This window comes from Rhipicephalus microplus, chromosome 3 (genome assembly GCF_043290135.1).
Source record: "Rhipicephalus microplus isolate Deutch F79 chromosome 3, USDA_Rmic, whole genome shotgun sequence".
Classification (NCBI taxonomy): domain Eukaryota; kingdom Metazoa; phylum Arthropoda; class Arachnida; order Ixodida; family Ixodidae; genus Rhipicephalus; species Rhipicephalus microplus.
Window position 1 is genome coordinate 46,715,289 of NC_134702.1, and position 27,867 is coordinate 46,743,155.

At 46.9% G+C, this 27,867-nt stretch overlaps 2 protein-coding genes across 4 annotated transcripts in view; one reads left to right on the forward strand and one right to left on the reverse strand.

The window, feature by feature from the left end:
• The window catches only part of LOC142803711 (uncharacterized), a 36,957-nt gene extending 25,065 nt beyond the window's left edge, over nucleotides 1-11,892 (forward strand). For both annotated transcript variants that reach the window (XM_075889409.1, XM_075889410.1), the window contains exons 9-14: nucleotides 1,830-1,910; nucleotides 3,523-3,621; nucleotides 5,925-6,129; nucleotides 8,868-9,029; nucleotides 10,762-10,899; nucleotides 11,680-11,892. In XM_075889409.1, coding sequence (XP_075745524.1) covers nucleotides 1,830-1,910; nucleotides 3,523-3,621; nucleotides 5,925-6,129; nucleotides 8,868-9,029; nucleotides 10,762-10,899; nucleotides 11,680-11,820 — 826 coding nt within the window. In that variant the 3' untranslated portion in view covers nucleotides 11,821-11,892. The remainder of the gene's footprint in view (nucleotides 1-1,829; nucleotides 1,911-3,522; nucleotides 3,622-5,924; nucleotides 6,130-8,867; nucleotides 9,030-10,761; nucleotides 10,900-11,679) is intronic.
• Nucleotides 11,893-15,816: 3,924 nt separating this feature from the next.
• LOC119175504 (thialysine N-epsilon-acetyltransferase-like) lies at nucleotides 15,817-27,855 on the reverse strand. 2 transcript variants are annotated; one of them, XM_075889429.1, is made up of 2 exons: nucleotides 27,717-27,855; nucleotides 15,817-16,807 (listed from the first exon to the last, which is right to left on the reverse strand). In XM_075889429.1, exon 2 carries the CDS (start codon nucleotides 16,739-16,741, stop codon nucleotides 16,232-16,234), a length of 510 nt encoding a protein of 169 aa, XP_075745544.1. In that variant the 5' UTR covers nucleotides 16,742-16,807; nucleotides 27,717-27,855; the 3' UTR covers nucleotides 15,817-16,231. The 2 variants fall into 2 exon arrangements, with proteins under 2 accessions (XP_075745544.1, XP_075745543.1); XM_075889428.1 differs by having other exon boundaries at nucleotides 27,697-27,831.
• Between the last annotated feature and the right edge of the window lie 12 nt (nucleotides 27,856-27,867).

Here is a 27,867-nt window from a genome sequence, read left to right on the forward strand (position 1 = left end):
CAACCGATGTGGCGGACTTTCTGGTTATGATATTATTTTAGTACACGAAGCTCCACGCCAACTTCTCACTGACCGGGGCCGGACCTTTCTATCAGCTGTCGTTGATGAAATCCTGCGTTCTTGCTCTGCCCAGCACAAGTTTGCCAGTTCGTACCATCCGCAAACGAACGGTCTTACGGAGCGCTTCAACCGCACTATAACCGACATGCTTTCTAAATACGTAGCGGCCGACCACCAAGACTGGGACGTTCATTTGCCATTTGTGACGTTCGCATATGATTCGTCACGTCACGACACTGCCGGCTATTCACCATTCTGTCTTCTATACGGCCGAGAACCCGCCTTACCATTTGACACCTTGCTGCCCTCAGTCACGGAGTATGCCGGCGAAGCCATAGCGCGAGCCGACCACGCACGCCAACTCGCCCGCAGCCGCCTGCAGACTTCACAGGAGCACCAAAGACAGCTCTACGATTCCCATCATCGAAACGTGCACTTTTCACCGGGTTCCCTTGTCCTCCTCTGGTCCCCCACTCGACGTGTAGGGCTTTCTGAAAAACTGCTGTCACGCTACACTGGACCATACCGCGTCGTTCACCAGGTGACTGACGTTACATACGAGATCGTTCCAGCCAATTCAACGTCATCATCGTCACCTTCGAGTGACATCCCGCACATAGCTCGACTCAAGCCTTATCACCCTCCTTCTACCGCATCCGAGTTCCTCAAGCACCGAGACGGTGCTTCTACCGCCGGGGGGTTATGATACGCAACAGGTGGCACAGCCTGTCTGCAAGAAAGAGAAAGACGACGTTGGTGGCTGGTTGTTGATGAACTGTCGCCATCTTGTTCGCCGAGCACCGTGCATCGTATTTAATTTATTAAATAGGTTGCCCGTAACATTATGAAGCCAAAGACGGCGTGCACGAGAATTTGGGTGCGCAAGGCTGCTTCACGGCAAAATCCAGGAATTTTATTACTTCAGCAGCTACTGTATAGACCCTCGAGGTGCCTTTCCGCCCCCACCGTCCTGTTCTAAGTGAAGTCCAAAAATGGCATCATCCCGCGTAACATATGTTCTATGTCAGAGTGAACGCGTGTGAAGGCTGCCGACGGGCACGGCGCAGCCAGAGATGAAACGTGTCGGTCAGCTGGTTACCCTTTCATATTGCCTTCATGTAATTCGGAATGTATGGCAGTTCCTATCTCCACCCCCCTCCCTGAAAAACAGTCAGCTTCACCGCACAGGCGAAACTGTGAATGCGATAGTGACAAAATAAAATGTTATACGAAATAAGGCTAGCAGCTAACGCCTTCGGAATCCGACCTGGCGTAAGTCAAAACTCTGGCATTAGGAAATGTGGACGCTGCAGCGAACGAAGCAACCTTTGTGATGCCTATCGCTTGAACGCCAACTCAGCGGTTAGAACACAGCACGCACAAAGATATGGACCGTGTTCCGAACACTGTCATAACAGGGCACGCGTGACTGTGCCCGGCAAATCGAAGTACGCAGCTCCTTCCCCACTGTTACCTTCGCGGTACTTTCGCGCAACGAAGGGAGTCAGCGTTTGCTCTTCGCTTGAGCCACGATCACCGGCTGCCCTTCCACGATATCACTCTCTCATAGCATATACGAAGCGAGGGGATACATGTTATCGCCCTTCGAGTTTAGACAGAACATCATGGCAACGCCAGCAACGACGGTGATACTGTGCCTGAAGTTTCCATATAGCCATATAAATGTCATCACAATTAAATAAAACAAGACTTCGTAGTGTCCACATACGTTCAGGCTGATACCTTATCGTAGCTTTCATCTTTCGCAGCGATGCCGATGAGGACGAGGACGCCAGATACGCCATCAGCCACGCACTCAAGCACAAATACTACGAGATCAACAATTTCAGGCAAGCCCTTTAAATTATTACTACGAAGGTGCCAGAATTCAATTTACATGTTGGTCACAAAACTGTCGAGCAACTTATCAGTGAGCGCGAAAGAAGCAGTTTACTGCGCCCCCGTAGTAGAATGCTTACTACTCTAAATCGTATTTTTTAGGGGCGTGAGATTTAGGGTTAGTCCTGCGTCGCGTCGTAGTCAACCCCTAGTACTCGTAGTGTGCACTAGATGGCGATGGGGCGCTCGCTTCGCATCCCAGATAGCCTTCCACTATGTCCCAAATATTCCACTAACCTTCCAGATAGCTTTCCACTATTGTGACGACACAGGTCTGATGCGTAAGATACCACACTAGACATACTACCACAGACAACTCAAATGGAAACAAGCTAAGAAGACAGACAGACAGACAGACAGACAGACAGACAGACAGACAGACAGACAGACAGACAGACAGACAGACAGACAGACAGACAGACAGACAGACAGACAGACAGACAGACAGACAGACAGACAGACAGACAGACAGACAGACAGACAGACAGACAGACAGACAGACAGACAGACAGACAGACAGACAGACAGACAGACAGATAGATAGATAGATAGATAGATAGATAGATAGATAGATAGATAGATAGATAGATAGATAGATAGATAGATAGATAGATAGATAGATAGATAGATAGATAGATAGATAGATAGATAGATAGATAGATAGATAGATAGATAGATAGATAGATAGATAGAGATAGATAGATAGATAGATAGAGATAGATATAGATAGATATAGATAGATAGATAGATAGATAGATAGATAGATAGATAGATAGATAGATAGATAGATAGATAGATAGATAGATAGATAGATAGATAGATAGATAGATAGATAGATAGATAGATAGATAGATAGATAGATAGATAGATAGATAGATAGATAGATAGATAGATAGATAGATAGATAGATAGATAGATAGATAGATAGATAGATAGATAGATAGATAGATAGATAGATAGATAGATAGATAGATAGACAGACAGACAGACAGACAGACACGTGGCACCAAGCTGACCTTCCCTGCAAAATACAGCGCCATATTTATTTGTCTGGGAATAAATATTTAGTAGTGATAACAATTTAGGTTTGTTTTCGTCATAGTTTTAATAAGTACCAAGCTCGTTGGTTTCACTTGGCTCTTCTCGCCAAAGTTTTTCAACGAAATATGCTGGCGAACTGTAGCTAATATGACATATCACGTGTGCCGTAGCGTAACAAAATCACTCGTCTACAGGAAAGACTACACACTCTCCTGTGTCTTTTGGAGCAATGTATTTGTTTGTTTATTCATTTGTTTTCGCAGCACAGTGTACTTTATGATCATGCTGTCTGTCACCTTTACAGGACGTCACACTAACAAATATACAAACCCTTATGCAAGGTCTCGCTTTCCCATCTTCAAAGAGAGTGAAGGAGAGAGATGAAAAAGAATAAATAACTTCGTTGCAGTTACTGTAACAGTTATCCGTATTAGTTTCTGCATTATAACGAGGCATTCTTTGTTCCCTCCCCAATGACTTACATACGTTGAATGCCCATTTTAATCGTGGTCCAACTTGCAGTCTGCGAGACTGTCTGATCCTGTTCATCACGTTGGCTTGGTTCGGCTGCAAGATCCTCTACTCTTCAGAAGGGACTCTCACGGAGGACAAGACGCTGCAGTAAGCAACGCTCCGACTTATCCTGCCACCACTAATCTCTTACACCATGCATCACATGTATACACACGAAAACATCGCCGTCTCTTAATTAAGCAGTCGAACGTCATGTACCATGCCCCCTAACTTATGTCGTATTAACGCAAACAGAAAAATGAAGCATATTGCTTTCATCAAGTTGTGTCTAACGAAAAAGAAACAAGCCGTCGATCAATCCCCCATTTAACGCATGTGGTGCTCGAAACGATAACGCACCTTAAAACCGTTTTTGCAAATGATTTACTTTGCCTAGCAATAAACTTTTTTTAATTGCATTGACATGCCTTACTCTGCGTCTCCGTCAAAATCTGCGTCGGACCCAACGCTTACATACACATCTTGTTGCTTGAAAAAGGTGAACTACAAAAGGAAGACACCTGGACACAGCGCTGTGTCCAGGTGTCTTCCTTTTGTACTTCGCTTTCTTTTTGCGCAACCCAGTTACGATGAATAACCAACTCGACCAGCAGTCCGTGCTTCTCTTACATACACGCATGGCTTCCGTGATCAGCTCCTGCATGGCATGAAGTTTCCGTATATACTAGAGGGAACTTGGGCGCTGCGATCGTACAGCCGCCATCGGAATGAAGCGTAGTGCGCTAATTTGCCTAGTTTTCGTGCTTGCGGATTCGAACGTAAGGCTTTGCTTATTGCTCCGTTTTGAATTTTGTTTCGGATAAAAAAAAAATGTCTCGTTGTGAACTTGGTGCGCCGATTCGAAGTCGTCAGTCTGAAACGGTCAGGGTGGTGAAATGTGACAGCAATAATTTCGCTTAACTTCGTCTCGAGACAAAGCGGCTAATAGGTCACATGAAGTCAAACGGAACCGAAAGAACAAAAACGACAAAGAGCGTCAACCATATGACAGCAGGACATAGATATACTAAGCGCAGACTTCCAATCGAATAGGCGACGTGGCAGAATTCGACGATGTCGAGAGTACAACCTACAGGTGCCACGTGTAGTGTGAATCTGTAGTTGCACTTTCTTTTTTTTTTTATGGGGACACTGAAGAGACGAGTGATTTTTCTCGTATCAGTAAAGTGCCCTTTCACAATACCAGTATCACCGCCATTGCCAAGAAAGGACGCTTCGCAACCGAGAAAGCGAAGAAAAAAATACTTCGAGAGGTGACACCGCCTTAAAGTTTCCGCTCTAATCGCCATGACGTCATAGATTTTGATGCTTGCTATTTGGGTGTTTATGGTTGCCAGTCAGTAAATCTGCAGTAGCTGAGGGTGCTGTTCTTGAGGATATCGAGGGTGCCGAGGAATTTACGCAGTTTTGCTGAGCAAATATTGCTAAAATACGACAAATGCATTTTTTAAAGTCCATGATTTTACGCGCGTAGATTTCGGCACGAGATTCTAAAAGGGTAACTCTGGCCTTTTACTGCTCTACTAATGCACTCTACTAATGCCCGCATGAGCAGGGGAGAAGTCGGATTTTTTTTTTTTTTTGGTTCAATAATACTTTATGTACAGTATGGCCCACTGTTGAAGGGAACACTCGAATGCACACCATCAATATTCCTGGCCCTTTAAGAGCAAGTGAATTAAGAAACAATGTTCATGCAAGCCGATAACTTTCAACCCCCAGTAGCCTTACGCATATTTAAGCTGCTATGATTCCGTAAGATAGTGAAATCTAAACGTGCTGCTCACGCAGCTGTTTCCTTTAACAGTGTACCCGTCTGTACGTTCGAGTGTGCATGCATTTGTGTGTATACCTAAGGGCTCGTTTTTCCGTGTTTTGACACAATATTAATGAGATCTAACAGACAATAATGCCAAGGAGTGTATAGGGGGACGTTATTAAAACCAATGTAATGTAAATGGGAAGAAAGAAAAGTGGGTGAAAAAATAACTTGCCGTGAGTAGTAATCTAACCTACGACCTTGGAATAACGCGTTCGATGCTCGACCACTGAGGTATCTTGGCGGCTATCCAAATAGTCCCTCGTACACAACCTAACGGCACCAAGTCTGCCATTACGAAACCCTCGTTAATGAATAACTAATATATATATATATATATATATATATATATATATATATATATATATATATATATAGTGCTAGCAAAACTGAAAATTATCGGGAAACTTATTCCCCCGCCCCCCTGGCTACGCCCCTGCATGTGATGGGGAAAGTGACGTCTTCAGCGCACAATTTATGAGTCCAAACCAGCGCGTTCACTTCAGTGTCCCGTTAAGGTTCAAACAAGAGCGCTGGCAGGAGACGAAGCCCCAACTTACCCTTATCGCAGTGCCCCTTCGAGCCTGTTGCTGGGCGAGGTGCTGTTCGTGGCTCTGTTCTCGCTGCCCGGAGAGCTGCCGTTCTGGCGCGAAGCGCCGTCCAACGATGCTTCCGCCGGTGGCAGGCTGGCGAGCTGGAGCCGCGTCGCTTCCAGCATGCCCTGGGGTGTGCTCATCGTGTACGGCTGCGTGCACAGCATGCTGATTGCGTCCAGGGTACGAAACCTTTCTCCCGAGACGTATTGAATCGGTGATTGCGCGCACACGGCCCCAAAGCTGCATCTGCGAATCAGTCTTGCACAAGACCAGAAGGTTCATGAAAGGGCGAAGGAGAAAAAAAATTATGCCACCTGTATGAAGATAACAACTTGAAGACGACCGCACTTCGCGGGATTGCGCATAACTGATTTGCAGTGTTCGCGTCCGTGTATGGGCAGCGTGCACTCGAACTTCCTTGTGCGACAGCTATGCCAGAACGCATAGCGTAGTGAGAAGAAGTAGCGAAACTGGACAGAAGCGATCACGTTATTCATGTCGCATTTTTTATCAGCGCGCGAAAGCGCCCGCTATCTCAATCTTCAAAGTGCGCATGCGCTTCATGCGATGAGCGGCAAAACACGTTTTCGTGTCTTAATATCCTGACACATTTCCTTGCAGCCCTAACGACTGGTGCCGACGAAACCGGGCTGATAAGCGAGAGCTAGACGGCACCCTCTTGCTAGTGCATGGTTCGATTTGCGGGTCAATTCGCCTTAGCATTGCTGTTTATCTCAGTTGACTTGTGTTGCGGAGCGACTTTCCTGGGTTCTGACCACGATAGAGGGAGACTTTTTCTGCGAACAAGAGACTTCGTTTATTTATTTTTTATATGTTTGATTGTTTATTCAATTTAATTAACTGAGTAGCGTTAAAAAGCTGGTTTCGCGGAAATTCCGGCATCGGCGTTGATAACGGTGTCGTTAGTTGTGAGCGAAAAACCGGCGTTTTCCTGGACCAAAAAAGCGACAGAAATACAAGTGAAGTAAAGAATAAAACATTCGGTTCAGGTGAGAATTGAACCCAGGCCATCTGCGTGGTAAAACAGTGTTCTGCTACAGACCCACTCGATTGCTTCTAACTCCTCCGCAAACAAAGCACCATGTGGATTTCCACGTTGTAACGGGAGTTAACGGACGTATTATTGCGTGGCTGAACCGTAGAATCGTGCCAGGCGTCAAGTGAGTGAGTGAACAAACTTTATTTAACCAGCGGATTGAGACGTGGGCCTAAGCCGCACCAGGGGCGGCGGAGACACCCTGCTGTCTCTCAGCCGCCTCCCGTGCTCGCTGGATGGCCCATATTTGATCTGCCCGATCTGAGGCTGATCAGCGCGGCTCTCCACCGCGCCCCAAGCTGTTCTGGGGAGACTGCATTGGCGTCCTGTATCTGTGCGCATTCCCATAAAATATGCTCTAGGGTGGCGTGTCTCATGCTACATAGCTTACACGAGTCATCTAGGTATATTTCTGGGTAGATGCGACTTAGGTGCTTCGGGTTTGGAAATGTTCTAGTTTGAAGTCTCCTCCAATCAACCTCATGAGATCTGTCTAATGTCAAAACACGTAAACTTCACAACCAGGGGATGCTTTTAAGACCCATGCTATTACAAGGCATTCGGGCATATTTAATCAATATCAGCATAACTGCCAACAGAGTGAGCAGCTGTATACGTAGGTTCGCGTGTTGCGTTGCGGGCACGTGCGCAGCCGATTGGCAAAAGTCATAATTATGGCGTAGTGGGCACTGCGCAACTGCGCTTGCAGTTGGAGTATAGGGTGGTTTGAAACGGTCAAAAGCGCGCATACGTTTGTTTCCTTGCTCTATCTCTATACCTTTCAATCCTATCCTTTTAATTCCTCCTTACCTTCATCCCTCGTGAGCTACTGTTGAGGTGTCCTCCCCCTGAGAGACAGTTACGGGGCTCACTTTTATCTTCTTTTCGTTTAGGAATCACTCCCCCCTTGCGGCTCTGATGAGAGCACCAAAGTCTGGCTAGCGATTGAGAAAGTCATGCGCATATTCATATGTGGCGTTTAACGTCCCAAAACCACCATATGATTATGAGAGACGCCGTAGTGGAGGGCTCCGGAAATTTAGACCACCTGGGGTTCTCGTGCAGCCAAATCTGAGCACACGGGCCTACAACATTTCCGCCTCCATCGGAAATGCAGCCGCCGCAAAGTCATGCGCATGGCACGCTCTCGCATTTTATACTCTTGAAAGCAAGGCTCACGCGTCTCCCAGTTTTTTTGGGGGGCAATTCCGAATTATGGGTTCTCTTGCGAGTTACAAACGAGGGGATAGAATTTTAGGGGCGAAGCTCCTTAAGGCGTGGGCTGTGCGTCCCCTGTATGTAGCCACCTCTCGTTTAGTTCTTGCAGTGTTCTCTAGATGGCGGTACTTGTGGCTGCTGATGAAAAGATGGAAGATGTTATAAACTAGACGGCGGTACTTGTAGTTGATGATGAAAGATGCGAGATGCTATAAAATAGGAATGATGTGACATATGGCGCGTGTCATTGGTGGAAGGCAATTGTTCGATTTAGTGCGGCGACGTACGCTAGGGGGAGCGTTGTGATAAAATCGAGTGGGCAAGATGTACGGAGAATTCACGGTTTACCAGGTTTACCTACGGAGCTTCGCCCACTCATCATGATTCACTTCGTGGATATGGCGCCAGTTTTTTTTTTCAGCTTTTCGCATAAATATGAAGTAACGTAGAAGTGTAGAAAACTTGTCGAGTTGGTTTGAATTTTTCGTAGAAGTCTTTCAAAGCGCACACACAAATAAACACGAAAGGGTTGCCCTTTCACCATTCGTCCTTCTTGTGTGCTCGCTGAATACCTATAATGAATTTATGACGGAACCGCGTGCGGGGATCGTGCGCTGACCCTCGAAGGACCGTTTGCTCTCAGGTGTCGGGCTTCTCGGCGTTGGTGAGCGACGCGATACTGCAGATGAACAACATGGATCCAGTGACCAACCAGTTGGTCCTCACCTGCGCCGCTGCTTTTCTCACCGAGGTCGTCAGCAGCACGACCACGGCATCTATGCTCGTACCCGTAGCGGTGACTCTGGTACGTGCTCGTCAGAGTTGACCAGTTCCGTTTGTAATATTTGGGTTTGGGCTTCTTTTTCACTGAGTCGCTTGCCGCGTTTTGGGGGCCTTTTTTGCATTTTTAAAATCAAATATGTATGCAGTTACATTGGTGACCATCACGCTCTTCAATAGCGCGTTTCTCGTTCACTAATAGCGCATTTGTCGATTACTTCGAGTGTTTCAGTGCTGAAGTCAAAAAAATTGCCCGCAGCTTCCCTCGGGGGAACACTGAGGAGGATGCGGACCATATAATTGGTTAACGGGGTGTTAAAGTGTGACTTACTTGGGTCGATGGCTAAATTGGTTAACGTGGTTGTGAAATGGGGTGTTAAATTGCGACTTACTTGGGTCGATGGCTAAATTGGTTAACGTAGTTGTAGGAGGGGGCGTTAAATGAGTGAACACGTACACACGTATGCGAAAGGGCGGCGCTGGTCGAAGGGACGTCGATCATTGTGTTTGTGGATTCGTTGGAATTCATTTCACCGCGACCTTGGACGTCGACGCGCCGTACAAACCAACCGACGAGCGGCAACTGAGCGAGCGAGCGCCGACCTTGAGTATATATACAGCACGACGGCGCATGCACTGTCAGCTGTTGAATGTTCTCGAAGCGCGACGCCACATGCGCGTCCACTGGAGAATCAGGAGAATTGTAGATGTCGAACGCGGTGTGTAGAGGAGGAAGGGTGCACAGATGGTGGAGGAGTGAAGCGCGCGCGGTGTGTAGAGGAGGAAGGGATGCACAGATGGTGGAAGAGTGGGCGACGGCGCGACGGCGCATGCGCGCGCGTCAGCTGTCGAATGTTCGAGAAGCGGTGCGGACGGCGCACTACAAGGCGCGAGTATAAGATGCTCCGCATCTAATATACGGAAATAAACAAGCAACATGAATCCAACCGATTGGAAACTATACCCTGGAGAATAGTGAATGTGGGCTTTTGTTCACATTGCGCAAGTTTGATCTGTATAAAACAATGACATTTATTTTGTCCACTCCCCTTCGCATTTATGACATGTTCATTTAATTAAAAATATTTTCAAGAATAGGACAAGTTATATAGTTACCGCTTCTTTTGGGCTTCTTGTGTGATGGTTATGTGCTTAACTCGGTGGAATCGCGAAGCTCTGAGCGCGCGCTGCACTCATGTGACGTGTACTGATGCCATGAGCGACGGCCTTCTGCGTCACAAACTATGACAAACCTAGTTTTAAGTTGAAAATATCAATGCGTGGTTTTAGAGATCCATCGTTTAATTTCCAGAGCGCGGTGCCGGAGAAGCCGCAGCTCAGCAGGCCTTCACTGATGGGCTGTACAAATTGTAAATATTGTTGATCTGTTGTTGTGGTGCATTCTAAATTTTATGTATAGTATACCGAGCCTCGCTTACGTCTTTTTGTTTACTGTTTACTTCCACTTCCAAGTAGCTTTTTAAGTTGGTACACAAGACAATGTCGCGGAAGGCATATATTCTCACCGATTAGAATGTTCCTTTCCGCTGCGTGCAAAAGCGCTAATGTACTGTGTTGACTGAGATGATTGATTGATTGATTGATTGATTGATTGATACCGTTGAATCTTCAAACCAAACGCAAAAAAAATCGTTCGCCAGTCTTGCTCATTGTCTATTGCGTTTTCCCTCATTACTTCATTCATGAATAACCTGTCACTTAGGCTGCCTTCGGGCATTGATTATATATCCCTGCAGGCGAAGCAGAGCAATGCGCACCCACTTTACCTCGCGATTCCCGTGGCGGTGGCTTCAAGCACGGCCCTGCTGACGCCCGTGGCCTGCACAGCCATCACTGTCGTGGTCTCCTACGCCGATATCAGCATCGCCGACTTGGTAACCACACTCGCTGCCGTCGCGCCCTCGCAACACACGCATCTAATGCGCCACACTTGTTGCGAAGAAACAACACCAAAAGACGTAGGGAGGTAGCGACAAGACACGAAGGGAGGTAGTGACAAGACAATGCGGTGTCCGTCCACTTCCTTTTTCTTTTATCTTGATAGCAATTATATGGACAATCAAGGTTCACTTGTGCCGTTGCCGTCACGTTCCATTTAAAAACCAAATGAATAACATCGTCTCACTACTCGTATATTGTATGGGCGAGCGAAGGCTTTCGAAGGCGGATGACGGACGTGATTCAAGTTGAGATGAAACGCATACTGGCCAGCTCCGTAAGACGAAGGAGCATGGCTTGCGTTGCTGGGTTAGCCGCTGTGAACATTAATGACAAAGGCGAGCGAAGTTTCGATAGAGATCATTGGATGGTTATAGCCTTGTATGTACTATGCTCTCACCATTCTTACCGGAGACGGGCAACACGAAAACCTCTTCGCTCACTGGAGCGGCCGTGTTCTCTTACACCGACGTTTTGTCGACTTATGTGAGATCTGACGCTAAAGCAGTTAGCTGCTAGACTTCGCATAAATTTCAAATTTGTTGCTATCATTTTTCATTGCCTGCGTGCGTCTTTCTTTTGTTACCTCACAAAATTGTCAAACGAATTCGGTTAAGTTATATATTCATTCGGCTAAATCATGGTGAATTCATTTTAATAAATATGTATATAAAGCTGCGTGGTGGAAATTTGAATTTTTTTTTTTACATTCGCAGCTTGTCCCGGGGCTGATGATCAAGGCCTTCATGGTGACTTCGGTGCTGCTGTCAGTCAACATCATCGGGGAATTCATTTTTAACTTCGATGAAGTCGACTATCCCGCTTTCACGGCTCGCGTGAACTCCTCTCACGTTTGAAGCGCCGTGAACGGCCAATAACGTATAGGGAATTTACTGTACATGTTACATAAAGCACGTAATTCGCTTCTATTGGACATTGCCTACTACTTCCATTACACCTGAAATTATTATGATTTAACAGGGCCGCTCGGTCTCCAACAGCCCTATCAAATTTTGATAATCACTGGGTTTTATAACGGAAATATTGACCACATGCGGTTATTTAACCTGCACCGACATTGCACAGTACACAAGCTTCATATCATTTCACCTTCTCAAAATACACAGGACCAGGGCTGTCTCCAGAAAAATATATTTTTGGGGATGGAGGAAAGGGGGGGTCACCTTGGGGGCCAGGCAGGCGCATGTGGTCGAGTGTTACCTTGTGCGCTGTATACCGTGGCCCAGGCTTGGTGTGCCACCCGCTGGCTGCGCCGCTGCACAGAACACGGGTTTATTGCATTTCGCCGCGCGACCGTCGCAGCAGGGATCGAACCCGCCACCTTTGGGTACACCAGCCTAGCACCGTGACCGCTAGACAACATCGGCAGACAGCCAACAAACTGTTTCACGAATGACGAAGACGTCCATTTCTGACAGTTTTGCCTTTTTGGCCACCGCTCCGCGGTGTGGGCAGCCGAGCTCGTAATTTATCCAATGTGCCTGAATCTTTAGGTTTTGAAAGATGTGCACAAGCATAAATGCTTTGAAGTACCGGGCTGCTCACGCCGTATAGTCAATCTTTCTGATGGGTTTTGTTGCTGGTAAATCTATGAACTACATTGATGAGCTACATTTGACAAAACTGTAGAACCACAGGCGTGCGCACAAGGGGGGGGGGGAGGTCGGGGGGAGGAAGGCGCCACCCTAATCACCCGTGAAAGGGGGGGGCGCAAAGTCTGCCCCTAAGGTTTACTCAATCGAACCTGTCCCACATACAACGTCGGGCATGAGGCATATTTCTTTGTCGAGCTACGATAGCGCGGATTGTTACCCAGTGCAGCTCTTGTGTCGCCTGTTTGTACACTGGATTATTCCTCCACGGAAGCTCTTAAGTACTGTTATGCCTGCGAGTCCACAGCGAACGTTCATGCTTCTGAAAAAGGCAACCTGTGTCAAGGCCAGCCAGCCCGCGAGCTCGCATGACGCGAACAACTGAACGGCGTCATCACGCGGCGGTGCCTTTCTGCCGCGCACGCACAGTGAGTCACCTCAGCCAGCGAGCCCGTCGAAGCAATTGGCGACTTCCTGTCTGGCGGGTCTGACGCAATGCCTGGCGACGTCACTCGTCCTTGGGTGCAGCCACGTGCAGCGCAGCGGCTCCATATTTGATGAGAATGACGCGGCCCAGTGGCGACCCCAATGGAGGAGTCTGACCTCACGACCAGCCGCGCTTCTGGTTGGACATTTGGTTACTGAAAGAATCCACCCGGTGCATATAAAAAAAGCCCTGCGGCGCGTCGCGAGCAGTAGACCTATGTGTTACGAGAGGAGAGCTCGGCTCTTCGGGTCGCTAAGCTGTTGGCCCCAGTGCCGAATTTGTAACGCCTCTGTATATATATGCTGTACATAAACCTTGTTTAACTCACCGTCGTCTCGTCCGCTCGTCTATCAGCTCTGCGCAGAAGCAGTCGCAAGCTGAGAAACCTACGCTATCAAACGGCTGGTGACCTTCCCGGTGGAGTTCGAAGCAGTGGCGTCTTCGGGACCGTGTTGACGTCGCCGTCTTTCGTAAATAGTGGTTGCAGTGGTGAGATTTCGTGGCGCCCTTCGTAACGTCGTCGGAGGCGCGCTTCGCAACAGTGCCCACTTTACCTCAAGAACGCCGCGGTTTAATTTAGCAATTATCCCACAGGTGGTAGTCTCTACGAGTTTTAATTATCTAACAACTGTTTTCGTATGGCTCGAATAGTAAATAAAAAACGTGAACACCTTCCCTGATGAATTGACTGCAGTTTTCTGCCTCTTTCAACTCGCCTCCGCTTTGACGGCGTATTGCCAAGCAAAACCAGAAGCACGAGTGTACATATTTTCTCACGTTCTTACGTCTGTCACGGTCATGGTAACATACCTGTAGTTCCGGTTGAGTTAGAGCATATATACTTGAAGATAAATGAATGGAGAGAAAGGTTCGTGGCTAGATAAACATTTGTACAGGTATGATAGAGATCAAAATAAACATACCGATACTAAAGCTGCCAGTCTGCTTAATTATGACCGTCCTGTATTTTCTGGGAAGTGTTCGACAAGGCTTGAACATTGCTATGTCTGTTCGTGCAACTAACGTTAAGCAATGCATGAAAAGGTAGCGTGAGCTAACTATGGAAGAACTACGACTGAACGTAACATAACCCGCCAGCAATCGAGTGGTACAGGCGGAAAGAGAGCGTCAAGGTCTTGGCACGAAGTGCAATGTACGCTTCTGTCTGTTCAGCGGACAACCAGCGGCAGCTATCATTGGCTTACGCAGGCCCACAGCCCATATTTTCGCTAGGAGTAGCACATACTTTTTTTCGTCGTCTTATGACATAGCATGTGTTATAGAGAGAACTGGCAGCGGCCCAACCTGTCGTAGGAGATTATAACGAACAACCCGATGCGCACGTGCAAATGTGGCAAAAGTTCAGTCGTGACCTGGTCTTCAGAAAGTAAAGGTTGAAATGTTCGCGCTGTCATCACTGCATCCTTTCTGAAGGTTCCGGCCATACGCTGGACCTGAGCCCACAATGTACACAGACATAGCTACGCAGAAGATGAGACTTCATATAACAGGTTGCAATTCGTATTTTTTTTTCTTTAAACATCTCACATAGACAAAAAGAAGGCAAATGTCTCATTCAAGTTTTATTTATTCAAGAAATAACCAAGCTACATTGCATAGTGGTGTAAGATATACTATTCGATTGAGACAACAAATGTGTGGCATAGCCTTTACTCCGTCTTTTATGTGCACGAACGTGTCATCGCCCTGCAGAATGACCGCAGTATGCATTCTCATTTGAGTCATGACTAAGGCACAGTATCTAGACATGACTCGTGTATAAGCCGGCTAGACTTCAGCTAGAACTGCTGAACGATTTACACAACGAAGTTTAGATAAATATACTCTTCAGGTTGCGTTACGTAGTCTTGGCACCAGTTGCTTGCTTGATCAGGTACAGGTCTTCTGTCTTGGTACAAAACTTCTCGGGCAAGTGGTCCTCGTTATTTCAGAAGAGTGGCTTCTCGACCGACAAGGTATTGCATCTCTACACAAAGCTGCGAAAAAAACATTGACAAGGACAGCGCTACGTGTAATACACAGAAATCTCCGGGCACTAATTAACATTCAGGTATGAGCAGGATTCAGCCTTTGCATAACACCGTTTTCCGCTTGCAGTGTAATTTCGAGGCACCGTGCAGTCTTCAGGTGAGATGTCTTGAGCAATCGGTACAACGCTTATTAAAGATATAGCCTTGAGGCTAAGTCACTTCGGTATATAACTCTCAAAAGCACGCGATGCCTTGATGCCACGGGACAGGTCTTCCGCAATGGTAAGACACTGTACTTGAAAAGCACTCTAACGTTAACAAAGTATGCAGGCACAATGTGGCCTTCAGGTGGAGGGTTTGAGTATTGGCAGAGTATTGCTTTCAGGAAACAAACCTATGTTGTTGTTTCCTTCACTATGGTTCGAATAGAGTGAGCCTCGAGGGAGAACGCGTTATTGCACAGCTGTTCTTGGAATTGAATTGAAAGCGTTGCAGAACGCTGTTCAAAGGACACCGTTTTTCGTTCTTGACGCAGTGCGGCCGGAAATGATTCGCCGCGTGCCGTCTCAATCGTAAAGGTGCGTGCACACTGGCGGAATTGCATGTCACGGCGGCGTGCCGCCCGTCGGCGCCTCGGCTTGGCAAGCAGCGGCCAGCTGTTCACATTGACGGCGCGGGAATTATGACAAGCGTGGAGGTATCAAGGCGCATGCTCCCGCTGGCTCGTGACTTGACCCCGACCGATGGAGAGAGGTGGCGTGGAAAAAAAAAAAAATGTCCGGTTGCTATCCGCCGATGTGAGAAGAAAAAGGGGGAAAAAGCAGGCTCTGATTGGTGGTTTGCTTGGACGGGCAACCGGCGACAGCGGCGAGAAAAGTGCAGGGAGCATTTGGTCGGCGCGAGAAAAAAAAACATAAAAAATACAGCACGAGAACGACAGGGAAGAAACAGAAAATACAGGACAGAGTGCTGTTTGAGTGAACCAATTTGCCCAAGCCTTCACCTTAGCAAGGGAGAGAGACACTACGCTTTTCAAGGACCACTCGTCACCCTCCCTGTACTTGACTTCCATAAATAAATGTTTTTCACCACCACCACCACGGAAGGAAAAGGAAAGCGGTGTTTCGCGAGTGTCGAGTGGCGCGCTGCAAGCACGTGGGAAAGTGTCGCGCCACCATCACACCTTTATGCCATCGGAGGAGGCGTCCCAGACGAGCTTGAAGTGCTGGAAACCGCAGACGGGACCGAGATCCCTGGCGCCTCGCTTCGCGTAGAAGTCCACGGCCTCCTTGTTGGTGCCGAGTACCTCGAGGCGCAATCCGTCGCAGTCGCGAAGCACTCCCTGCTCGGCCGCCGACTTCCAGAGGGCGAGGCCGACACCCCGGCGGCGGTACTCGGGACGCACGTAGATGTCCTCGATGTAAACCAGCTTCTGCAGCAACACGGCGTCGAATATGACGAAGAAGATTACCTGGCCCACGACGACTTCGCCGTTACCGTCTGACGAAGGCGAGACGGCCAGGTTGACGCTGACGTAAGGCCGCTCGTTGTCGAACACGTCCCGCCGCAGTCCGTCCAGGGTGATCAGCGGCGGCGGCAGTTCCTGGAAGTCGTTCAGCTCGATCATCATGGCCAGCACGACCTCGGCGTCTTCCCGTCGCGCCGGTCGCACCTTGAAGGACGACATGACGCTCGCTGCTGTTCGATCACCGATGCTGTTGATGAAACTTCTACAGGGCAGTACCTTGCGGAACTGCGAAGACGAAAAAAAGAATAAATAAATGAATAAATGGAGCGAAAGCTCAAAGGCGCCAGACCGGCAAGCCGGGTGCGGCCCTTCTGTGCACTCCTTTATAGACAAAGAGGAGAAACAATAAATTGGCTTAGATCGATAAGTTACACTCTCAATACTCTATCGTCGTGAATTTCATCACAACACGTCTATACTAATAAGCGCGAAAATCAGGGTCAAACGTTTTACGTGTCAATTACCCGCCGAAATCTCCGACGGTGACGCAAGGATTTCAAAGCGGGTTTTTTTTTTGGGGGGGGGGGTACTTTGGCTCAACTAAATTTTCTGAAACTTGTTATATTAGGTCGCTGGCGCCTGCAGAAGAAAAAGCACTTTATTTTGGCTCAACGAGATTTTTGGAAACTTGGTATATTAAGTTTCTTGCGTCCGCTGAAGACAAAGAACTTTATTTTGACCGATTAGGAACTACGGAAGCCCTCGCATACGCCATCGATGACTGCTACTGGTGTGGGAACTTCAACCTGGCGTCGCCACCCGTATTTTTTTTTTCACGCGTTTTCTCGCTTGTCAACAGTCTTTTCACAAATAAAAAAACGTGATGTTTTTAGTATCGTGAAGGAGTAGTTTATTACCAGGATAGCAATTATTTTTTTGTTCCTCCTCAGAGTCCCTATAAGGCAAATTCCGCAACTGCACTTGATACTTGTTGTTCTTTCTGGCTTTCAGTTTCGACCCTCGGTTTACCGTAATCAACGAATATTGCAGTTTCTCGACCATACACAAATATCGCAAAGTTCGTAAAACCAAATATTATAGCGCGACCATTCATTACCAGTGTTCTCTTTTTAGATTACTTGTAAAATGAGTAACTGCGCGCATTATTGCGTGCGAACGCGATGGTATAAATTAGGCTACACGTACAGCTTGAAGCAACGTGCAGTAATCGAAACTACGCCCTTTTTAAAAGCGAAATACTGCAAATATTTGACAGAAGCATGAAGGTAGAAACGGAAACCAGCTACTAGTTTCTCGCAGGAGGAACGCTTCGTTAGTTGAGAAAAGCTCGCCTCGCCTGGCGATGATAGAAAAGGCATAGTACATGACTGTTCACAAATCGTGTTTAGGTGCCCATAAGTACGCTACGCGTGATAATTAAAATCAGGTAGTTATATCTATAAGTTAGCTGGCACAAACAGCTTCACGGAAAAGGCAACGCCGATAAATATTTGCGAGCAGAAGCCGTAGTGGAGGGCTCCGGAAGTTTCGACCATATGGCGTGCTGACATCGCACAGCCGATAGCTCATTAGTTTTAACGCAAATTTTTTGCGTTGGCATAGTGATTGATTGCAGTTGTAAGAGGACGCAAAAGAGCGTTGTGTGTTTCGTAGCCCGAGAATCAGTCTTATTGCAAAGTTCGTGCACGGTCGACTATACCTATAGTAGTCTAAATCGACAACAACGTTTTCTAACAAACAAACCAGAGGCGGTAGTTATGGTCGACAAACAAGCGATTTCGGAGTTTCACACCTAGCTAGAACTAAATTACCGATTTCTGCTAAACAGACAAACAAAAAGAAGAAAAATTACCTTGTTAGCCCGGCCGAGTATTAAGAAGACATGTGCACGTCTCCACGCGGCACGCAACTAATGCGGACATATCTATATTCTTTCCAAGATGGCAGCTATGGTGTATCTCCGCTCTTAAAATGTCTATCTGCTAGCTTTGTTCGTCAGTGCTCTCTCAGAATCTTTTTTTTTAATCTTTCCCCTGACTGTCTCCAACATGCTGTCTTTGTTAAGACGTTCCTCTGACATTTACGCCTCTTATATCGTTTCCTTTCTCCTCTTCTGTATTTTCTTATCCGTCGGATTAAAAATATGGAGCGCATAACAACATGTCAGGCGTATGACTGGGCTCGCTACTTCAGTTATCGTGTCTGCCAATCTCCCTAATCAGCGGTTAGCTTCAACGGAAGTGATACGGAAGCTCGCATCGCACGCCAGCGATTGACAATGTCTCGAGCACATGCAGAGCAGGAACATTGAACGTCGCAATTGTGTTCGATTCGAATATGATCGATCACAGCTGCCACGTACGTTATTGACTCCGTAAGCGCTCTCTAAGTTTAGCGATCATGTGTGGATTGGTAAGTATACTAGGGGAGCTTATCAATGTAGACAAGTGTTCCGCTCTAGAAAGTCTTCAGTACCAAAATCAAGTATCTTGTCAGTATTTCTGGGTTATCATACTTTCTAATATAATCTTTTTTTTTTTTTTGCGGCCCGAAAGCCCAGGTTCGGCCCGAGGGACGGGTCCGGCCCGTTAGATCGGGCCCGGCCTGGGAGCTTTGGGCCTGGGTCGGGCCCGGGCCTGCGTCAGGCCCGAATCAGGCCCGGGTCTCATACGTACCGGCATAACGACGTGGTTACGCTGTTTTACTTTGGTTTGTGGGGTTTAACGAAGCGATGTGACACTATTTAAAACGCTGCATATGAGGGCTTTGGGTAATTTAGAGCACTTTAAGTCTATTAGCCTACACAGTAATTATACAGTAGACAACGCCAAGACTTGCTCTATCGGCATGCAACGCGTTATTTTATGAAACCTTATTATGAGCAGTACCAGCGCACAAACTCACGGGACGAAGAGAAGAGATACAAACAAGCGCTGTCTTCGTCTCGTGAGTTTGTGCGCTGGTACTGCCCATAATGTATGACCAACTAGCCCAACTATCAGTCCTGCTTAATATGAGTTTACACCATTGCGTAAAAGATGCTCTTGAGTACCGTGTAAGGAAATGTTTACCAGCTGGTATTGCTGCAAGAGCAACGATATATTGCCTATAGTTGTGTATATATTATGTACGCGTATCTCGGGAAACATCCCGAGTATGCAGCAAAGATCTCACGCCCTCCGCTATAAATAAGGAGCTATTTTTCGTGCACTAGAAGTGCATGTTGTGGAGTGACTCATCTCAGACGCGCCTATCGATGCCAATGTTGCCGATTTGTTGTGCTAGCGAGGCAGCTTCATGTATGTAGCATCTGGTCATTAGCAAATAATACTTAACTTGTATTCCCATTGTATAGAGCATATTTTTGGGTTATTTTTACGGCCTCCTTCGTCAATGCTACATTTTGTCACTTATTTATAGGCGTACTAAATTACCAAAGCGCAAGCGCACGGCACTAAAGAACGTAAAAACTCTCCCGCGGCTAAAGTGAGTAAAAGATCTAAAACAGGTGATGATTATGACGATGATTTGCTGCAGTATCCTTTGTAACGCAGAGGTGCACTGTCACGGCTGTATCGACAAATTCTATTGCACAAATTTCTGAAGGCTCCAGTGACGACCCATGTTGAGAATTTTTCAATTCTTTGAAGCTTCTTCCCGTGGCTAATTGTGTTTTTTTATATCAAAGAAAAGCAACACGCATCAAAACTGGCGACGGGATCCCCATCTCTTGTAAAATATCAACGTATACAGGTTGTATACGTGCTTAGCTAATCTCTGGTTGGCGTCTGCAGAGGTCCAACCTGCTTGCCTCGTGTAGTTTCGCAAGCTGCATAGTCGCTACATTATCGGGACATGAGGGGGCGACGTGCACTGCCAACACCTCCTAGATTTCTCTTGCCTGTCAGATGAGCGCGAAACGCCCGTCATCTACGAGGGCGCTGCCTACGTAGGAGTGAGGGGCTTTGTACTTGGCCTTTGAGATTAGCAGTTTTGGCGTTTATTACTAATTTCAAAGGTTATGCCTTATATTGAAAAAGTTGCTTGCTGAATGACTGTGTCACTTACGTAGGGTTAATTATAATTACGTTTACGCGTTTTGAAAACGTTTTTGCGTTATTTTTGTTGCATATAAGCTCCAAAAAACGTAAAAACTTATTTGAAGACACCCCTACTTGAGTGGCGCCACCACCGTAGTTCCGACGACCGCTGCTTCCCTAGTGACCGCCGATAATCCGGCAGGCAAGGGAAATCTAGGAGGCGTTGGCACTGCATGCCGTATGTTTGTTAAATATTCTAATAATACCTGTCGCTTTGCTCGTCGAAGTGTGTCTGGCGGACATGTGGCTTTTATTTGCGAATAATTATTTTTCGTGCTTTAGGAACCATTAATCTATCTATCTATCTATCTATCTATCTATCTATATGTCTGTCTGTCTGTCTGTCTGTCTGTCTGTCTGTCTCGCGTGATGACCTAATTAACTTAGGGTAAACCGAAATGAGTACGGGATTAGTATGATCATGAGATCATGAGAGAGGCCTTTGCCCAGCAGTGGGAGTAGTCAGGCTGATGGTGATGATGATGAACAATAAGACATTGCCAAACTATACCCAATTACGCAACAGTACACGATACCACCCACCCCCCTCCCATTCTGCGATGCATTTACTTGGGCTCACCCCCTGGGAAAATACGGGTGGGAATATTTTTTTTTTAACTCTATATAGAGTCGGAGTATAAATGTATGACATTTTCTTTCACTTCATTACTTTAGTCTTTCTTTGAAATGCAAAAACAACGTAGCGTGGTTAGCACTGGGCAGATGAGAGAACCAGCTATGACTCAAACTTTATTTGACATTGCTCTGAAATTATTTCCCAAAAGTGTTACATGTGTACATAACTGGAATTATACACATAAATTAAAGTTGTGGCCCTGAAATAATTTCTCGAAACACTCTTTAGAAGTTATATGTGTGCTGCAGGTAGCAACGGAATAACCGAATATTGGATAGTGCTTTTTTTTTATGCTTAAGGCATATTTGGCTGAAACGGACCAGGCCGGGTACGGGCCGTATTTAAGAACCCCGGGCCGGGCTCGGGCGGGCCGGCACACGGATTTTTCGGGCCCGGGCAGAAAAATTCGGCCCGAGCAGTGCTCTCGTGAGTAACGATTTCCGGGCCTGCTGCATCGTCACGACGCGTCACAAACATGAATGTATGTTTCTTACTAACTATTTTCGCGTAAATGGCGCCTAATTCCGATCAACTTAAACAGAAATTTTACAGGGACTCTGAAATGCTTTTGACAATTTCGTACAAACTCACTGGGTCGGTAAACCAAGGCAAGTCCTGAACGTTATTTTATGACGATAGTTATAGCGCGAGAACGAAACGACGACACAGAGACAAGAAGGACACGAAAGGTACGAGCGCTGTCCTTCTTGTCTCTGTGTCGTTGTTTTGTTCTCGCGCTATAACTATCGTCGTGCCATACCAACTAGCCCAAGCTGCCACACTTCTAAATTATTTTAAGACCAATTTGAGCTTTCGGCGTAAACTAGGATCACTGCGACTCATCCAAACGCGTTTTCAACCGCCCATTCGCAGAACGACATGCTCTCGTAACGCGACATCAACCAGGCTGCTGGTCTGATTGGTCATGGAATGCACGAAAGTAAGATCGGATCGTAGGGTGGCGGCATCTGTCAGATCAGATGTCAACCACTCCGCAATCTTTGCGTTTGTTGCCAGACGGCGTGCGTGCTGCCGAGAGCACTGTGTGAGCACTGTGTGGATGGATGGATGGATGGATGGATGTGGCTGTACCCTTTAGATCGGGCGGCGGCTAACGCCACCTAGCCGTAATACTTGGTGAACTAACCATTACATTTATCTTTTTTTTTCCTTTAAATAATGAAGTTGAGGATTCGTACTTCGCAGTGAAGGGTTTAATTTTCACTCGTGCCTTGACTTTAGCCACCAATCAGATAACCTCCTTCTAGTTAAGTCTACCCGCTTAAAGTCTATTTTGCCCTCGCTGTCCCTAAATCCCAGTGCTTTGAAAAACTCTGCGCCATCATCCTCAACTATAGGGTGAAGCCCTTTACAGAACATTATCAAGTGTTCGGCAGTTTCTTCTTCCTCTCCACACGCACTGCATACTGTGTCTACCCCTTCGTATTTGGCCCGATATGTCTTGGTTCGCAGTACTCCCGTCCTGGCCTCAAACAGTAGAGAACTACCCCGAGTATTATCATAGATCCTTTCCTTGGCAATTTCCTGCTTAAAAGTTCGATAGATCTCTAGTGCGGACTTTTTAATCATGCCCATTCTCCACATGTCAGTCTCCGTTTCCTTCACTTTCTTCTTAACCGATAGTTCTTTTTGGTTTGGCCACCTGCTGTTTTCTAAGTATTTACCAGTCAACTTCCTGGTTCGCTTCCTCCATTTTGTATCGACATTCTTCATGTACAAGTAGCTGAAAACCTTCCTAGCCCAACGCTCTTCCCCCATTTCTCTCAATCGTTTCTCAAATTCTATCTTGCTGCTAGCTTCCCTGCCCTCAAATGATGTCCATCCCATATCACCTTGTACTCCCTGATTTGGTGTATTCCCGTGAGCTCCTAAAGCAAGCCTACCTATTCCACGTTGCTTAATTTCTAATCTTGCTTGAACTTCTGATCTCATGCACAAGACCGCATTGCCGAACGTCAGCCCAGGAACCATGACCCCTTTCCATATTCCTCTCACAACATCATACCTATTGTAATTCCACAGTGCCCTATTTTTCATGACTGCGGCATTCCTGTTACCTTTAGTCGTCACGTATATTTCGTGTTCCCTCAGATACTCGGTCCCATTGCTTATCCATACGCCCAGATATTTGTATTTATCTGTTATCTCTAGCATGACCTCCTGTATTCTAAGCTCACTACCTTCGTTGTCATTGAAAATCATGACTGCTGATTTTTCCTTACTGAATCTGAAATCTAACCTATCTCCCTCATTACCGCAGATGTCCATCAATCTCTGCAAATCTTCCTTGTTGTTGGCCATTAGCACTATATCATCTGCGTACATTAATGCTGGTAGTGCCTGATCAATAAGTTTTCCTTGTTTGACTAAAGAGAGGTTGAAGCCCAGTCCACTTCCCTCTAATTTTGCCTCTAATCCTTGTAGGTACATCATGAATAATAAGGGTGACAGGGGGCACCCCTGCCTAAGCCCCCGTTTTACCTCTGCAGGCTTGGATACCTGTTTTTCCCACTTTATAACTACCTTGTTACCTTTATAGATACCCTTTAAAAGATTAGTGACTACATGTTCCACGCCTAGTGTGTCCAGTATTCCCCACAATTCCTCTTGAACCACGCTATCGTACGCTCCCTTGATATCCAAAAATGCTAGCCACAGGGGCCTGTGTTCCTTTTCTGCTATTTCGATGCACTGCGTCAGTGAGAACAGATTGTCTTCCAACCTCCTGTGTTTCCGAAACCCATTCTGCAGTTCCCCCAGCACCCCCTCATCCTCTATCCACGCCTGCAGTCTTTCCTTTATAATTTGCATCGCCAGCCTGTAGACCACTGATGTCACTGTTATAGGACGGTAGTTGTTTATGTCAGCTTTTTCCCCCTTTCCTTTATAGATCATGCTCATCCTGCTAAGTTTCCATCCATTGGGAACTTCACCATCGATTATTATTTTGCTCACTGCCTCTCTCAAAGCCTGCTTAGACTTCGGACCTAATGTCTTTATCAGCCTAATTGGAATGCCATCTGGGCCTGTTGATGTACTACCAGGAACCCTTTTCTCAGCCCTTTCCCACTCTTGTTGTGAAAATGGAGCCATTGCACCACTTGATTCGTCCTTGTCTATTGTGGTGCATAAAGTACTTCTTTGTTGAAATTTTTCTGTCACCCTTGTTCTTATATATTCAATAGCTTCGTCCCCTTCTAACCTAGCACCTTGGGCTGTAGTTATAAAACTCTGCTCTAGGCTCGTCTCATTTCTTAGGGAGTTTAGATGGTTCCAAAATTTCGCAGCTGCCTTTTTATCTTTTTTATGTACTTCTGCCAGCCACTGAGCTCCCTTCCTTCTAATCTTTTCATTGATCAGAAGGGATGCATCCCTTCTACAGCTTAGAAAGGTTGCCCATTTTCTTTCAACATCATCTGTCGGTTCACCCCGCTGCTTAGCATGTCTGTGTTCCCTAGAGGCTTCCTGACGTTTTGCTATGGCTCTCTTAACTTCCTCATCCCACCAACTTTTGGGTTTGTGTCTTCTTTTCCGGGGTGATTTGTCACGCGTCTTAACAAGCTCTAGCTCAAAGAGTCTAATTAGATTCGTGTATGTCCACACTGTCTTGTTATCCTCCGTGATTACTTTCTCAATTTGTTTAGTGGCTATTTCAATTTGCCTTTCTGGATAAAAATTTTCCTGTAGTTGCTCATCTTGTCTGCTTCCCACTTTCACTGATCTTCCAAAACTTAGCTTGATACGTTTGTGATCGCTACCCAGACTTCTGGAGCCACCTTCATCTATGTGCATTCCCCTGAGCTTATCGTACATCCTATGTGACATCAGTGCATAATCTATCGTCGACTGAAGCCTTCCTACCTCCCATGTTATTTGCCCCTCACACTTCTCGGTACTGTTGCAAATGATCAAATCAAGCCTTTCACACATATCCATGATCATTTTGCCTGTCGGGTCGGTATACCCATCTATATCTTCTATGTGCGCATTCATGTCTCCTAGTATAGTTATCTCGCACTCTCTTCCTAACTCCTGAATGTCCTTTGATATACACTCTACCATTGCCTGGTTTTCCTCTCTGGCCTTTGCTCCCGTCCACAAGTACACGAAACCAAGGAGTGTCGTTTGACCTGCCACTTTCCCTTTTAGCCATAAATGTTCCTTGCACTCCTGCTTGACCCTTTGCCAGTCTGTACTTTTATGAATGAATGCCCCAATACCACCCCCCTTTCTGCTGCCTTCTGTTCTGTTACAATATTCCCACGCGTAGTCCGGATTGTTCGGAGGTTGTTCCATGTCCCTGAGATGTGTTTCTACGAAACCGTATACCATCGGCCTCTCTTCCCTTAGCTGTTCTTCTATCTCTTCCCACTTCAGCCTGCTCCTACCACCCTGCATGTTAATATACCCTATGTCTGAATTGGCTCGGCGCTCGTGGCTACGTCTATTTATGCCCCGGACTCTACCTGTCTTAGATATTGGTGCCACTTTGGAATCGTATCTGTCCATACCAGCTGTCAAAGAGTCTCCCTGGTTGTTTTCCTCGTTACTAGCTATCCTGCTCCCCGAAGGGCTCGCTTGCCCCCCAAAAAAGCTACTGCGCGTCCTGCAAGTCGCCAACCCACCTCATGACCTAGCCGCCCATCGAAGTGAATTCTGTCTCGTTGAAAACCCCCCCACCTATGCACCTCTCTGTTTATTTCCACCACCTCAAAGCCTTTCTCTCGACTCATCCGCCATATCTCTTGATTTGCGTTGACCACCGCTCTTTGCAGGTTGCTATCACGCACCGGTACCTCCGGTATCGTGCATATAACTACCTGTACCTTAGGAGAAGTGGCGCGCATGTCATCGACGCCTTTCGCCAGTGTGGCTGCTAGTCCTTCTGCATCTTCATTGAGGACATCTTCATTGTGGCCTCCCAGATTGCGCGCAACCTGTCGGCGTACAATCTTGGAGGTCTAGAATGGGCGAAGCTCAAATCATCGAGCGCGCTCATGCGAGCTCTGCGATCGCCGGCAATGTCAGTGTGTCTCATGAGTTGAGGAGGTAAGGCTGAGGCGAGAAGGAGGGTTTAATCAAATCGAACATAGCAGCGTTGGTACACAGCGTGTCGCTGAATTTGTAGAACAAATGGTTTGACGGTGATCTGGCCTAAACGCGGACAAAACTTCGAGAAACTCCTTCAGGGTCCCTTTAAGCTAACTGAGACGTTTTAGTCACCTAGATTGTACCATCTTCCATTCGGTAAGTATGCGCATACGTGCGCCCTTTCACACATTTTTACGAAATATGAAGGTTGATAAATTGGAAAGAATAATTGGCGCTAAACAGCGTTTATTTAAAAGCGCCGCGGCACACAGTCAGCTTAATGACTGTAACTCCTGCTCATACACGTGCATGTACACCTTGTTTTTTATTTTTATTTTACTTGTGGGAGAATGGCTCTCTGACGCGCTTTCGCTTTAACGACGCGCTCCCAGACTCACAGCTGCCATATGCTCCTTCTAGCCACCATAACTGCCATGCGGGAGGCTCCCCGACGCGCTGTACTCGGAGACAACTTTGTAGTCGCATGACCAAACAAAAGAAGCAGCACGCCCGCTTTTTTAGTCTGGCTGCGTTAGTTGCCAAGTAACGTTAATAGTTGCTCCGTAGTTGTCCCGTGATCATAGAAGGTGGTGGCGCGCTTTGGGTTGGGCGGAGCCCACACACCGCGATTGCGCTCCAAGTGCTCTAGTTTGTCGACGGCACCTACCGCTATTCACAAACATGAAATCGAAGACTGAGTACCATTTTCAGCACGGTACAGATCAGAAAATCAAGCATTGTCTCACAAGGATAACATTTTCCAAAAGCCTTGCAGTTGGAAAAATTTTCTGTATAATCTGGTACCTGACTAGTATTCCCCTTTTTGCGAAGAACCCCCAGACCAGGAGAGTGGGGGTGGTATACCAAGGGTTCAGGTTTTTGAATTTCACATACACGCGTCCATATGAACAAACGCACAAACGTACACAATGGGTGGTCGAGCCCCGCTTTCCCCTTTCTGGCTACGGCCCTGGTATGAAGGAAGGAAAGCGACGTAAGTCGCAAAGCACCACGCCCACACCGCGCCTCGCTCGGTCAAACTGCGCGCGCTTTCGCTCCCATGGGGCGTTGTGCGTTTGCGCGTTCACCTGTGCAACTGCTTGTCACACTCGCGAACTTGATGCGAAGGAATTGACAACCTGAATGTGATTGGCAAGTGCCAGTTTCATTCAGGCAGCGCTAAACGTCGCCACTGCGCCACGTCGCAAAACTACACGTGGAATAGGCGGATTCAAGTGGCTCTAAGTGCACTCTACAGCATATTAGCGTTCGCTTCCTATTCCCCTACCGTGTTTGACACTTACCAGCGTGGAGGAGTGCTTACCAGCAAACACTGGACTCCAGCAGGCGCCGAAGTTCCCGTTCCGTTTTACCGCTACACTACCGGGGTCTAGGAAAGGAGGAAGTGAGCAGTTAAGTAACTAATGCCTCGCTTCCACTATGCTTCTTTCGTTGCCATCGACATAGCATCTATG